At 40.1% G+C, this 15,305-nt stretch overlaps 1 protein-coding gene across 2 annotated transcripts; it reads left to right on the plus strand.

Moving 5' to 3' along the window:
- The first annotated feature begins 788 nt into the window (after window positions 1-788).
- fgf24 (fibroblast growth factor 24) lies at window positions 789-11,074 on the plus strand. 2 transcript variants are annotated; one of them, XM_023990114.2, is made up of 5 exons: window positions 789-1,127; window positions 1,288-1,324; window positions 4,903-5,080; window positions 7,151-7,257; window positions 10,411-11,074. In XM_023990114.2, the coding sequence occupies exons 1-5, from the start codon at window positions 1,096-1,098 to the stop codon at window positions 10,687-10,689; spliced, it is 633 nt and encodes a 210-aa protein (XP_023845882.1). In that variant the 5' UTR covers window positions 789-1,095; the 3' UTR covers window positions 10,690-11,074. The 2 variants fall into 2 exon arrangements, with proteins under 2 accessions (XP_023845882.1, XP_023845883.1); XM_023990115.2 differs by having other exon boundaries at window positions 1,001-1,127; window positions 4,903-5,071.
- Window positions 11,075-15,305: the final 4,231 nt, after the last annotated feature.

Consider the following 15,305-nt stretch of genomic DNA (forward strand, 5'->3'; position numbering starts at 1 on the left):
TGGGCCAGTAACCAAAAGGTCGCTGGTTCGAATCACTGAACCGACTAGGTGAAAAATCTCTCGATGTGCACCTGAGCAAGGCACTTAAATCGCTCTGGATAAGAGCGTCTGCTAAATGACTAAAATGTAAAGTAGCCTAGGCTATTTTTGTGAACTTGAAATAGGCCTAAACCTGCATTTAAGGAAATATCCCTTATCGAATTGCTCCAAATAAAATGTATATACAGAAGTTTCTAAAATGTTGAAAACAAGTCATCCATTCGTGAGTCCCTCCTTGTAGCCTACCAACTCCCTCCCAAGCACCATCATTTATGACTAGAGGAAAACATTCTCCAAACTGATGGTCTCTCAAAAATTACCCTATCAGGTGCACACCGCGGACAAGTTTCCACCCACCAACAACAAAAAAACTGACTGTGCCCAAATCCTTAGCCGCAGACACTCTACTGACAGGCATTAAACCATCGCCCCTGCTACGAAGGTCTTCCGCTGCGTTTGATTCAGATGTAATAGTTATACTCTATGGATATCACTGAAGTTTTATCACAACTTGAGGTATACCCCATAACTTAAAAAAAAAAAATCCTATTCAATTTTACGCACTTGTCCCCTTTTGCCCTTTTTCCAATGTGGAGTCGGAAGATTAACATGATCCATGCAAAGTGCAGATATCCCCAGGTACGCACGGAATTGAAATACATCTGATCTTTGGAGCAGCACCTTTGGGAGCAAAGAGGGTGCGCGCAATGGATTTTTAAACAAGGGGAAATATACTAAGCAATGGTTGCAAATTGAATATTTCCGCGCCCAGCAAGATACCACGGTCTACACAGCCCGTGAGAGCGGAGCGAGGAGATTTGGAGGGGGACAAGAAACAATAGGCTATATTTTTTCCTCTGGATCATTTTTTTTTTTACAAGGAAGCACCTAATGTTGCATTCAGTGACATTGTTGCACTCCAGTTGTTTATCATTACACTGGGATTCAAAGGCACCTCCGGAATTGTTCGCATAGTTTAAGGACGCTGGCGGGTCTATCCTCTACTTCTCTCGGGGCTTTAAAACGGTGGAAACAGGTGTATTTCAGCAAGTCAACATGTCTCTTCTGCCTTCGAGGTTCATATACCTGTAAGGATTCCATCTTTCTATTCCTTTCGTTTCTCAAAACACGTACATTCTTACCAATAGAAGTCGCTAAAAGCTAGTTACTACCCTTGTCATCCATTTAGGCTATAGTGTTTATATTTAATGTTATTGCTTGTGATTAACCCCCTCCTTCTCTCTCCAGGTGTTTACATTTTCTGGTCCTCTATTTCCAGCTCCAGGTAGGTTGATTCGATTGTTCAGTTTTTGGACAGTGTGTGTGTGTGTGTGTGTGTGTGTGTGTGTGTGTGTGTGTGTGATTTTGCGGCACCCATTCTGGATTTATTATGAACAAATCGTTATCATATAATTGGATACTTGCAAACTGGAAAATACTGTGGTTAGGCGCGCTGGTTCTTTTTCTGAGCTTTGTCTTTTTACTTTTTAATATGACTTTAATTACATAAGATTAACACAATTCCCTAATTAAAGTTGTATTGTTCATTTAATAAAAATACAAGCATAGTAACTCTACCCTTGTTTAAATATGACATTTATGGTAAGGAAATAGTAATGTAGAAGAAACGACCCCACTGCGCACCTTACTCTAATAAACGAGGAGTCCTCGAGTGCATCAGATAAGCGCACAGCGCACCATTGAGCCAGGCAACCAGCGTTGAGGCATGGAAAAAACTGACATGTAGCCTGAAGAAATTTAAAGACATTTAGATCAGGATAATTTGCGATTTTGATCATTTTCAGTGTCGTGGATCTATTCGGTAATAATATAAACTCCACGAATCGCGCGCCTTTTAAGCATGCGATTGATTTGTTAAATTGGTTGTCTGTAGCCTACCTTTCATGCAAAACTCAAGTCAAAATCGACATGATGTATTATTATGTAAAGTAATATTCTGCACGGTGTTAGATTCAATTTCTTAACTGTAGCTTAATATGAACAATGAATGTATTTCCGTTTTAGGGATGCTTGTAGGCTATTGGTTATTTTTTGTTCATGATATGTGACATATGAACATGAATGTAAAACATCTAGACATTTGACATTATGTATTTGGTTTAAATTAATGTCAGATATAAAGGGTAGTTAGGAAACCACCATGCTATATTGCTGGATACAGTGAGAGGCAGTGGTTAGCCCACATCCTGCTTCCATGCCTCTGTTGTTGGGGTTAGTTTTATAGTCGAGTCAGTATCATATACCGAGTTGATACCAATCAAACCTCTCCAGGATTACAGAGAACTACTAGAATTGTTTCACCTTTTTCACCCTGTCTTCAATTTAAAGCATATGTGAAAATTTTAAAAATATTGCTTCTATTTATACAGGGCTAAGTAATTACATACAATGCACCCAATCCTTTCCCCTCTGATTGACGTGATAAGATGTCATGAAATCTAGTTTGAAATCTTAAAAAATACTTTGGATTTCAAAAAAACAACACTCATGCCAACCTAATTATTGATGGAGAGGCCAATCCATCCAACGAGGCAGCAATAGGTGAAGACAGAGAGTAGAATCCCCCTTTTACCTCTTGGATTTCACATCTCTGTCAGAGACACCACATCTCTGTCAGAGATGTTCCTTAATAAATATGTCAAGGGATCATGATTATAAAACCTGGCATTCCCATTTCATAATAAAAGTGGACATTTTTACAAAGACACCACTAAAAAACAAGACACAACTGGGTAATGTGAGGGTTTGTGCTCTGATTGTTCCAAAGGAATTGGAACAAACAATGCTAAAGTGTTACTGTCTGATTTCTCCCCTGTCCTAGATAGTAATACAATACTAGTGTTTAAATTCTGATATAGTTCTTACTTTGTATGACTAATTGCTTCTGTAATGAAGATGTGGGCCAGAAGGAAGTCTCATAGAGGCTTTGCTGAAGACAAAACCCTCTAGATAGACCAATACAATTATGTAGCACAACCTTGATGGCAGGTAGACTGTGTTATGCAGATAGTAAAGCGTATCTGAGATGCAAGGGGACTAAGCTTCCCAGTGAAGATGGTGCCAGACTTTTGAAGTTTCAACCATATCCATTTTCGGGCCGTCTTTGAAAAGGGAGACTGGCTCGATAAAAAATGTTGTCGATTGCATTAACCTCAGCCCTCTGCAGAGGCTTGCCTTTTTTCCTCCATGTGAAATGAAACTGTCTACAAAACAAACCTTTATGTTTGTTTAGAGATGGAGAGATTTGGCACAAATCCCTCAGCAGTAGTTATCCCCCCAAAAATGTTTTAGTTCATGCTGGCTTGGTGGTTAGCTTTTGGGGCGGGGGGGATAGTATGACGATGTCCTTCTAGGTTGTGGAGAGTTATGGATGCTCTATTTAGATGCTCTATTGGTTTTGAATGCTCTTTTGGTGTTGTAGAGGCTCTATTTAGATGCTCTATTGGTTTTGAATGCTCTTTTGGTGTTGTAGAGGCTCTATTGGATGCTCTATTGGTTTTGAATGCTCTTTTGGTGTTGTAGAGGCTCTATTAGATGCTCTATTGGTTTTGAATGCTCTTTTGGTGTTGTAGAGGCTCTATTGGATGCTCTATTGGTTTTAAATGCTCTTTTAGTGTTGTATAGGCTCTATCGGATGCTCTATTATATGAACTTATGAGGTGTATCATAATAACTGTTAATGTTCCTCCCCTCTAAACATTGACTCAATTCAAAGGAAGTTTGATAAAGATATTTAAATAAGATTTGCTTATTGATTAAGATGCATGTTTTCTTGAGGCAAATGACTTTCTTTGAGTTGAATATTAAAAAGTGACATACAATTGTTTCATATTTTGATTAATATACTTGCGATAGTATTTCCAAAACTAACTGTGTTATGTAGTTCCTTTAATGTTTGCTGACACCATTTTTTTTACTGAGAACAGCCATAACGTGGCTTCAAACAACTGGGATTTGTATTCAGATCAGTGGTTTGTTTTCCCCTTTTGTATTAAAGATTTGTTCTACCCTGAGCATATTTCCCCACTCATTCACTAAATGTCATTCATTTGCTGAGGTTAAAATAACAAGGAGTAGGAGAATGTAATGTGTATATAATTAGCCACCTGAGAGAAGCTACATAAAAGGCCATTACTATGTAATTACCACATGATACAGCTGGGGAACAGGATCTTGGCGTGAATTGAGATTTCAGGGGTTTTGAAAGTGTACATTTTCCTTCCCATCCACATATGGGGTTGGGTGACAGGGCGCTCAGGCTGCATGTATTTGGATGTGTTGTCGAAGTCAGCTATTTAAAAAAAAAAAGTAGGCCCTTAGGCAACTTGTAAGTGCAGAACAGACCTTTGCATTCATTCTAACGGCGTGWAATATTTGAATAGGGGAGTTTATGTTACGAGATGCTCCCTCCTAGTGTGTTTTTATGGTACGAGCTGCCTCTCGCCATCGCATCCACGTCTCCACTGTGATTTATAGGCCTTACTGGGCCCTAGGGCAGATATATTTTTGATGATAGTGTAACAGGTCTGAATGCTTCAGGTGTATAATTGCTAGTGGCTTGCTTGCTTGTGGAAATGGAATACTGGTTTCTCAATATGGCCCCAGGCAAATAGTAAATAGCTGCCTCAATACAAAGACATGCAATAATAATGAAGCACGTAGCATGTTGCGCTTTTGTTCTCTTCAGCTTCTGCAGTATGTGCCCTTTGAATTTGTTCGCAATGCCGCACAGTTAGATCAGCTTACAACATCCAAGCAGAGCAACATCCAAGCAGAGCTTCATGACAGAGTACCTAGTAAAAGCTGCTCCATGAACACCTGTGTCATGTCTTTCTCCTCCAGGAATCACAACAGAGCTCAGCTGATTTTAGGATCTATATCGAGAACCACACGCGGAACCCGGACGACCTGAGCCGGAAGCAGATCCGCATCTACCAATTGTACAGCCGCACCACGGGCAAGCACGTCCAGATCCTGGGCAAGAAGGTCAACGCCAACGGAGACGATGGGGGCAAGTACGGTACGGGAGAATTCCTGTGCACTTCACTTACAGACGCTTCAAGCCAGTTCCCCTCATCAATGGTCTTTTATTGTGGGATTTATCCCATGTGAAACAGGATTCATTCGACCTATTTACGACCGCTACTGGTCAGAGTTGGGTTTACATTTTTAATGAGTGAACTTTGACCCTAACTCAGCTCCTTACTGATTGCTTGGTTAAGCCATTAAGATTATGAATAGTGTGGGAATGTGAGGCTATGAGCGTGTCCGGCCACAGAGAAAGCACATCTAGAGGTACTGTATATATTGTCTTTATTCATTGTGTCTCAGCTGTGTTCCTTCCACTGTTCTGGTCAGTGATCATATTGAGGTGGAAATACATCTGATTGTTGTCATGGAAAGTAATTCTGCGTGATGCCTGGCATAGTGGTTTCCAAGTCTACAGAGGGTCTATCAGTTTCTACATTCACTACAGTTTCTACAGTCACTGTGTGCATGGCACATATTCTATTCAACGTCGGACGGTGGTCTAGGTGCGTTTGTATGGGAGTGCTTGCCTGTTTGCGCTCACATGTATGATTTGCCAACAAACAGTCAGTCGGCTGTAATGTTGCCGGCCCGAGTCGACCTCACTGTTGTGTCGACTGTGTTCAGTCACAGATATGCTGAGGCGAGGTTTCCTCTCGTTGCTTGTTAGAGCTTGAGTGGAAGCAGATTCAATGTTTCCCATGAAGACTTGCCAACCCTGCCCCCTCAGCCCCAGTACCTGGCACCTGTGAACTCCCTGACACTGATTTAACAGGAGGCTTGGGAAGACACTCTTCTCTCATCTCTGCACTAATCCTCACTCAGTCATAACAGCAACCGCACAACGGAGGGTCAGAAAGCACGGCTGAGAAATGGAGCCGCAGCTACAACAAGGTCAGCTACCCCACATATACACGCGGATAAGACAGAGTTCTAATTCTCCCCAGGCAGTAGAGCTGGGCTAGAGAATGTGTCACATGCAATCCCACATAATTGATGTCACCGTTTGTCCTACTAGGATAGCATCTTATATCTATATCTAAATGCATAGGTATTTGTAAAAATGTGTTAAAATCCACGTCAGTGCTGGTAAATGTTTTTTAAAGGAAGTTGTTGCACCTGTAGTTTCCAGCTGCACTCGCACAAGTCCGCCCTCGGCACCGTCGTTTGAGAGCCAGCACTGAAAATGCTGTGGGGCTTCTATAGCTTGGCTACAGTGAGCAACACTAAACTAAAACCACTTCAAGCCAGGCTATCACAGTACAGCTTGCTTTTTACCTTTGTAGTATGAAAGGGATGGAAGAGGGKCAGCTAAGTGGGGACTTGTGGCGCTCTCTGTCCCAGCTTCTCCAACTCCTCTCAGGAGCTCTATTGTATTTCTCAAACCAGGCCTCCTGTGAATTCAGAGAAGTCTCACCACTGTCATGTTATCCTCGTTTCTCCCTGGTTGAGAGGGATGTCTTCTTCCCTCTCTCTCTCTCTCAACGTCAGTTCTCAGACGAGTTTCCCACTCCCCTTCCCATCCAAGATTGTTTAAAGGGACAATTTTGGAGATGCCCCTCCCCACACCTCCTGGCTCCCCCCTCATGCCTCCGTTCCCTTGAGTGCCACTGAATAGACCAGTGTGTTAAACAGATGGATCATCTTTAACTTTTTGATTGAGTGAGCACAGACTAAAGAGAACCTGAAACCTAATCCTGAGGGCGCGTAACCCCTCCAGAATGTTTGGCAGATCTCTTGCCCGCGAGGAGCGAACAGAAACAAAGCTGACCCCACAGGGGTGAAGGTTGTGACAGAGCAAAAGAAGCCGCTGGTGTGCTTGTTTAGAATGGATCATTTCAAATGTAACGGCAGCTTACCATTTTGTTTTGGCACATATGTTGTTGTGTAAACTTTATCACTGCAGGAAGATGATACTGCATTGGTTTCTACCTCTCTGGGGTTTATGGTAAATTATCAAACAAATTTTTAATCGGTTAAAACTGTTCATGGACTGTATCAACTCAATGCATGTAAGTGTTTGAAAATAATTATCAAGTTGTGTTTCTCTTTCACCGTCTAGCTCTTCTTATTGTTGAGACGGAAACCTTTGGGAGCCATATTCGAATAAAAGGGAAGGAGAGTGGGCATTACATCTGTATGAACAAGAATGGCAAAATAGTTGGAAAGGTAAGCATATCCTTGGTTGTCACTCTCTTGCCAAAGAACGAGGAAAATCTAACTCAATGAAATACAATTGGGCCTATTCTATTTTCTTGTGTTTTCTAGTGATAATAACAGAGAACACCTAAAGAGACACCCCAGTGTGCACATTACTATACCCAACCATAGAAACATGGTTTTATGTGTGATTAAGTTCCCTTTTTAGCAACACTAAGACATTCATAATAATACACATCAATGTATGAAGAATCTACAGGTAACTGCCCAAATAATGGAAACACTTGAGTAAATGAGGGATATAAAGTATGTTGAAAGCAGGTGCTTCCACACAGGTGTGGTTCCTGAGTTAATTAAGCAATTAACATCCCATCATGCTTAGGGTCATGTATAAAAATGCTGGGAAGACCATTATTTTGGTTACCATGACAATGCCCCAATCCATAGGGCACGAGTGGTCACTGAATGATTTGATGAGCATGATAATAATGTAAACCATGGCCGTGTCAGTCACCAGATCTCAACTCATTTGAAYACTAACGGGAGATTCTGGAGCGGTGCCTGAGACAGCGTTATCCACCACCATCAACAAAACACCAAATTATGGAATTTATTGTGGAAGAATAGTGTCACATCCCTCCAATAGAGTTCCAGACACTTGAATAATTTATGCCCAGGTGAAGCTGTTCTGGCACATGGTGGCCCAATGCTCTATTAAGACATTTTATGTTGGTGTTTCCTTTATTTTGGCAGTTACCTGTATGTTCACTTGCGTAACATACAAGCCATAATGGAGAGTGCTCACTCAGTATAAAAATGATTAAAAACCCTTTGATAAGTAACCCGTGCCTTTCTTTTGACACTTCATCAGTCAATTATAGACTGCAATCCTCACAATGATCACAATGCTTTGAAAGTCTAATGCCCACATAGGAGGGACGCCATTGCAATTATACCTCTTGTTCACCAGGTGGCGCCATGTAAAATAGCAGCATGTACACTCCCCTCTGTATTTGTTTGGASAGTGAAGCTAGAATTATACATTTGGTCCGACACTACAGCATTTTGGATTTGAGATCAAATGTGTTATATGAGGGGACATTACTGAATTACTGAATGTCACCTTTTATTTGAGGGTATTTTCATACTTATCTGTTTTACCGTTTAGAATTTAAATCACTTTATATATCGAGCCCCCCCATTTGAAAAAGTTTTTGTTCATAGGTATTTGGACAAATTAACTTATAGTGTATTGAAGTAGTCACAAGTTTAGTATTTGGTCCCATATTCCTAGCACGCAATGACTACTTCAAGCTTGTGACTTTACAAACTCGTTGGATGCATTTGCAGTTTGTTTCAGTTTGGGATGATATTTTGCCCAATAGTACCTGAATGGTGAATAATGTTTTGTGTCATTTTGGAGTCACTTTTATTGTAAATAAGAACAGAAGATGTTTCTGAAAACTTCTACATTAATGTGGATGCTACCATGATTACGGATAATCCTGAATGAATCCTGAATAATGATGAATGACAGAGGCATAAAGATCATACCCTCAAGACACACGAATCTCTCACCATTACCAATAACAGGGGAGGTTAGCATTTTTGGGGTGGTATGATCTTTGTTCATCTGTAACTTTCTCACTCATCATGATTCATTCATGATCATAATCATGGGAGCATCCACATTAATGTAGAAGTGTTCAGAAACATATTCTATTCTTATTTACAGTAAAAGCGACTCCAAAAGGATACATTATTCACCATTCAGTTCCTATTGGGCAAAAGATAATCTGAAACACAACCAAAAACAAGCTGCAAATGCATCCAACAAGTTTGTAGCGTCACAAGCTTAATGTAGTCATTGAATATGAGACCAAATACTAAACTTTTGACTACATTAATACATTATAARTGAATTTTTTCAAAATACTTATGACATCTTAAAATGGGGGGCTAGATATATAAAGTGCTTTTATTTCTAAATAGTAAAACAGATATGTATGTAAATACCCTGAAATAAAAGGTGACATTCTGTACTGTTGCCTCATATAAAACTTTAAGGGCTCTATTGAATAAGATCCGCTTTACCCAACATCTGCATCGTGGTTGTTTTGGCAGTGTCAGAGGTGGAACTGCTTTACAACTGCCAAATCCACAAGAGGCTCCTGGCATTATACCTAAAGCGGACATTGCCATTGGCTGCACGGAGTTGCATTAAAGGGATACGTCAGGATTTTGAAAATGAGGCCCTTTACTTCCCCAGAGTCAGATGAACWTATGGATACCATTTTTATGTCTCTGTGTCCAGTATGAAGGAAGTTAGAGGTAGTTTCGCAAGCCAATGCTAACTAGCGTTAGAGCAATGGCTGGAAGTCTATGGGTCCCATAGACTTCCAATCATTGCGCTAACGCTAGTTAGCATTGGCTCGCGATACTACCTCTACTTTCCTTCACATTGGACACAGAGACATAAACATGGTATCCACGAGTTCATCTGACCAAAATCCCGAAGTATCCCTTTAAGAGAAATCTCATGCAGCCTTGTTTACAAGTCAGAACACAGGATTGTGACATGTGATCTACACCTCCATTAGGCTGATGGAAATCCTAATTATTTTGTCTAATGATTTTCAATTTGGGCRTAATTATTTCTATATAGCCTACACTTTCTCGTTCTGAACTTCTAACGCAAGCGGGACTGGTGTGGCTCCATGACAATGATCAAGAGCAGCTGCTCACAGATTTGACAGCTCCAACACAGTTACACCTCAGACACAGCCAAAACAGCTATGCGGGTGTCGGTTATCGCCGGTTAACRCTTGATCTGATTGAGTCTTGCTTCCCTGTCTAAATACATACATAGGGGAGTGTACATCACAAAAAAAGTATTATTCTTTTTAAACACACACACAGCTTAAACTTACAAATGCAAGGTGTGAAATGTCCAGTAACGTTTCTGTGTCCTTAAAAGAGCTATACCTCAAATGCAACTGTAGTAGTTCCATCTCTTTCTGGCTTATATGACATATAGCAATGTTCTTTGGCAGTAGGTAAAGTAGATTTCCTTGATGTTTTGCCATTGTGGAAGGCGGAAGTCATTGTTTCACAGTGTCAGAAACCAGGTGCTAAGTGTCTAACATGTTGTTTTCTTTGCAGCTCAATGGAAGGAACCAGGAGTGCGTCTTCGTGGAAGAATTCTTGGAGAACAACTACACAGCTCTCGTGTCAGCCAAGTACAAAGGCTGGTACCTGGGCTTCAACAGGAAGGGGAGGCCCAAAAAAGGATCGCGGACCACACAAACACAACAGGAAGTGCATTTCATGAAACGCCACCCAAAGGGTAAGGTGGATCCACTGGAAGAGTTTCGTTTCACTACAGTAACTAAGCGGACACGAAGGGCACGCCGCCTAAAACACAACCCCAAAACAAACTGATTGTCCAATGGACAGCACACGCACTGTTGTTTCAAAGGCCATGTAAAGCTTGTTGCCTTAAAACCCCTTAAAGACTTATGTAAAAAGAACGACGACAAAAAATTAAAAAAAATTCAGAGGTTTTATTTTTATATTTCAGGAACATTGAACATCTCCCAACTGTTGGATGTTTCTGGGTAATTGTTATAATGTGTCTGTTATTTTATTTATACTGGATAAACTAAGGACGACAAAGGACCCTTATCGCCACCATCTTCTGCTCCTTTGAATTGCAAACTGAAGGCATCCTTCTGACAATGAGGGTGGAAGCATGAGTTTATAAATGTTATAAAAAGAAAGCGCTAGATTTTATTGGAATACCTGTCAGTTTTGTTTGTGTTACCCCAGACAACATGGATCCCATATTTTCCACTGGAATCGGGACGCCATGGAGACGAAATGGAGAGAGGTGACAATGGCAGGTGAAACAGTTTACCTAGATAACTGCGTAGCTTTGAGTGCAACATGTGACAGTGCCCCCTCTCTCTCCCTCAACTCCCCCTCTGTTGATACCTTCTGACTCGTGGCCTACTCTGGATGGAATGCGCTGAACACGTTGTGCACAGTGTGATTTCTTTGACATTTTGGTGTGCAACCTATGATTCAGCCGAACACAACATGCTTTGACTAGCCAGACATCAGACAGACGGGGTTATAGTTTTGTTTAACCTGAGTTGATGTGGCTCAGAAGTTAACTGAGACAGAAACACTGACACTGTTAAAATGGGAAATGTAATATCCCACCTTTTGCCTTACTTTCCTTAGTGTGGTAGAATGGTTGAAAAAGACTAATGAATACTGGACAGCTTCTCAAACATTGCCGTACAAGTATATGAGGTTATCTTATATATATATTTTGACACAGAGCAAGCTATCTGGTATTATTACCATCTGCATCCACCAATTTACCCTGCTTTTCATAGGCCTACAACCAAAAGGTGGATTGTATTTCTGGTTGTTCATGGTGCACCCAAGCACCCATGTTCAAAGAGACATCCCAAAAACTGTTAATCTTTAACAATGTGTTCAATCAAGCCAGTTATATTGTCGAGAGCACTGAATTGTTATAATGCGTACTAGGAAAGGTATATATTCATCCTACCCACCCACTATCTCCGTATTGTAAGACCTAACTCTTAAACCCTGAGAACCATACAACGAGAAATATGCTTATTTTGGATTCGGGGAACAGGTTGCGGCCATCACTAGTCCTGGCAACCAGAGGAGTTGTGATCCCTACAGAACAATGTTGACCATTTTACCAGTGACGACAAAGTTCAGCCTCTATTCCTGGGTACAGCTGTAGTAGCCTATATATTTGTCTACCACCTGACAGGTTTTGTATGAGATGCTACTAACAACATGACACATTTATGAATTTTTTAAAATGTATGCAAAAATAATTTTATGACTATTATAAGATATTTATTGCCTTTCTTTGTAAATACAATGTGATGAATTTATTTGGCCTCTGTTAATAAAATGAGGACTATATTTAAAAAAGGTATTCTATGTGTTTATAGTTGTGGGGCAAATACTGTACATGTGCCTTTTCTCTCCTAGATATTGGGGTTATATAAATTCACTGGTAACTACTTTCCCATAGAACTTTAGACTAATGTTGTAGCTATCACTTGGTCAGACATTGAGTACATTCCCTTCTCTGCATACTGCCAAGGTATGCATTTTCATATACAAACCTTAAAGTGTGAAGGCTTCTTGTAACAGCAGTAGATTTCTATGTTGAGAAAGGTTGCATTGCGGAATCATTGGAAGAGCTAATCTAAGGATTGGAAATGTGTGTTAATGGCTGACAAGTTTACTATAACCTAACCGTGAACTTTGACGGTACATTAGCTGGTCCATGCTAAGACGTTCTCCAACAGATCTTAGATGTTAGTAGTTACCTCTCATCACCTCTTTAATATTTGAATATAATTGATGTTTTAGGAATACTGCATGTACTGACTGTAAGGCAATTTTATCTACAAGGAACAAAAGTATTATTATTGTTTTTTTTGTTGGTCCACATGATGCAAATATACATTTTTGTTAATCTAACATCTGAGTTAAGATGTGGGTTTGCAGACAGTGCCCGCATAACCTTTCACATTACGCAAATTGCAATCATAACTGGTATGTCCTAAACTTATAAAATCTGAGATAAATTGCTTGGAATGTTATGTGGACATCAAAGTCAAGGCTGAAAACCAGGATAAAGGGAGTTTGGTATCATTGAAATTGTGGAAATATAGAGAGATATTTTAGCATTTTGGTGTAGCCAGTGCACTGATGGGCTCCTTACTGGCTCAACTAAATCAAGAAAGAGGACATTTTGCCATGAGTCCATAACAGTTGAAAGACAAGGAATGTTGAGAAAATAGCAGCGAGTTCTCTGCTGTGAACATTCTGCTATTCTGTATTTCCACACAGGTCTTTTATTAGAAATGCTATGACTGAACATTGTGTTACTTTAATACAAATGATAATACTTTTATACAAAATGTTGTAAGCCTCTTTTTGGCACAAAGGTTTGAGACATTTTTCCTCCTTAAAAACAGGATGAAGGAATGTGGAAAAGCATGTCTTATAATGTTGTGCGCTGGAATGGTGTTTACAGTAACCGTCAGACTGAAAAATGGCAGTTTTGAACAAAAAACATATTTTGTTTAAGTTCCTACTGATGTTATCAGACACCCAGTAGGCTAGCCACCTAGCTACCCCAGATGAAGACTCTATTCCTTAATTGGATTTAGATGTCTTATACATGTCTCATACTCTGTCTGCTTTTAAAAGTACTGTTTTGTATGTGACATTAACATTTTCCATACCAGAACTCAAAGAAACTAGTATTCCATTCAMGCGTGTATGTTTATTATGGATGCTCAGTCATGCTTTGCGGTTTCTCATAGCACCTTTTATTTCATGTATGGTACTCGTACACTTTCATTACGGAATCCCTTAACAGGTTCATGACCAGGGCTGGTGATTTGTCAATTTAGTATATCAAAATACAAATATTGTGCTTGTGCAAATGACTTACAGGGTAGTAATAATAAAATAATGATATGCATATTAATAATGTCCCTCAACAATCTACACTGAACAAAAATATAAATGCAACAATTTCAAAGATTTGACTGAATTACAGTTCATATGAGGAAATCAGTCAATATAAACATTCATTAGGATCTTATCTATGGATTTCACATGACTGCAAATACAGATATGCATCTGTTGTTCACAGGTACCTTTAAAAGAAAATGGAGCAGCGTGGATCAGAAAACCAGTCAGTATCTGGTGTGAGCACCATTTGCCTCATGCGGCGCGACACATCTCCTTCACATAAAGTTGATCAGGCTGTTGATTGTGGCCTGTGGAATGTTGTCGCACTCCTCTTCAATGGCTGTGCGAAGGTGCTGGATATTAGCGGAAACTGGAACAGAGTATCCCAAACAAGCTCAATGGGTGACATGTCTGGTGAGTATGCAGGCCAAGGAAGAACTGGAGTATTTTCAGTTTACAGGAATTGTGCACAGATCCTTGCGACATGGGGACGACGAGCACGCAGATGAGCTTCCCTGAGATGGTTTCTGACAGTTTGTGTAGAAATTCTTCGGTTATGCAAACCTACAGTTTCATCAGCTGTCCGGGTGGCTCGTCTCAGACCACCCAGCAGGTGAAGAAGCCGGATGTGGAGGTCCTGGGCTGGTGTGGTTACACGTGGTCTGCRGTTGTGAGGCCGGTTGGGCGTACTGTCAAATTCTCTAAGATTACATTAGAGGCGGGTTAGTCTGGCAACAGCTCTGGTGGACATTCCTGCAGTCAGCATGCCAATTGCATGCTCCCTCAAAACTCTGTGGCATTGTGTTGTGTGACAAAACTGCACATTTTTGAGTGGCCTGCACAAGGTGCACCTGTGTAATGAGCATGCTGTGTAATCAGCTTCTTGATATTCCACATCTGTCTGGAAGATGGATTATCTTGGCAAAGGAGAAATGCTCACTAACAGAGATATAAACACATTTGTGCACAAAATAGGAGAGAATTATTTAATTTTTTTGCGAATGGAACATTTCTGGAATCTTTTATTTCAGCTAATGAAACATGGGATCAACACTTGTTGCGTTTATATTTTTGTTCAGTATATTATGAAAGAGAAAGAAGAGAGATGTAATCCAAAGAAAYAGAGGTTAAGAGGCAAAACAAGCTCTAAACGAGCACCAATGGTAACAAATGTATAGAACCTTTTGGAATGAACCGAAGACATTTTGCATAAACCTCCTGCCAAGCCTTTCTTTGAGTTAACCTTTGATCACTGGAGGATAGACTTGGAACTGAACCAATAACTTTGAAATGAAACATGAAATCCTCGTTCCAAATCTTTTCTCCAGGGAGCTGAAACTTTAAGTGCRGTAGGGGAAAAATAGTTTATTCTATTATCAGATTTTGTATTACCTAGTGAAAAAAATTCAAATAAATAATTTATGAACTCAATGCATCTCATAACATCATCCATCAACATATAAAAACATATTAAGAAAGGCATTACAACGGCCTTTGTCACTGTCTAGAGA

The sequence above is a fragment of the Salvelinus sp. IW2-2015 genome, linkage group LG6.2, assembly GCF_002910315.2.
Source record: "Salvelinus sp. IW2-2015 linkage group LG6.2, ASM291031v2, whole genome shotgun sequence".
Lineage (NCBI taxonomy): Eukaryota > Metazoa > Chordata > Actinopteri > Salmoniformes > Salmonidae > Salvelinus > Salvelinus sp. IW2-2015.

Coding starts and splice junctions, on each gene's coding strand:
- fgf24 (XM_023990114.2), top strand. CDS start 1,096: ATGTCTCTTCTGCCTTCGAGGTTCATATACCT. Junction 1,325..4,902: donor TCCTCTATTTCCAGCTCCAG/GTAGGTTGATTC, acceptor TTTCTCCTCCAG/GAATCACAACAGAGCTCAGC. Junction 5,081..7,150: donor AGACGATGGGGGCAAGTACG/GTACGGGAGAAT, acceptor TTCACCGTCTAG/CTCTTCTTATTGTTGAGACG.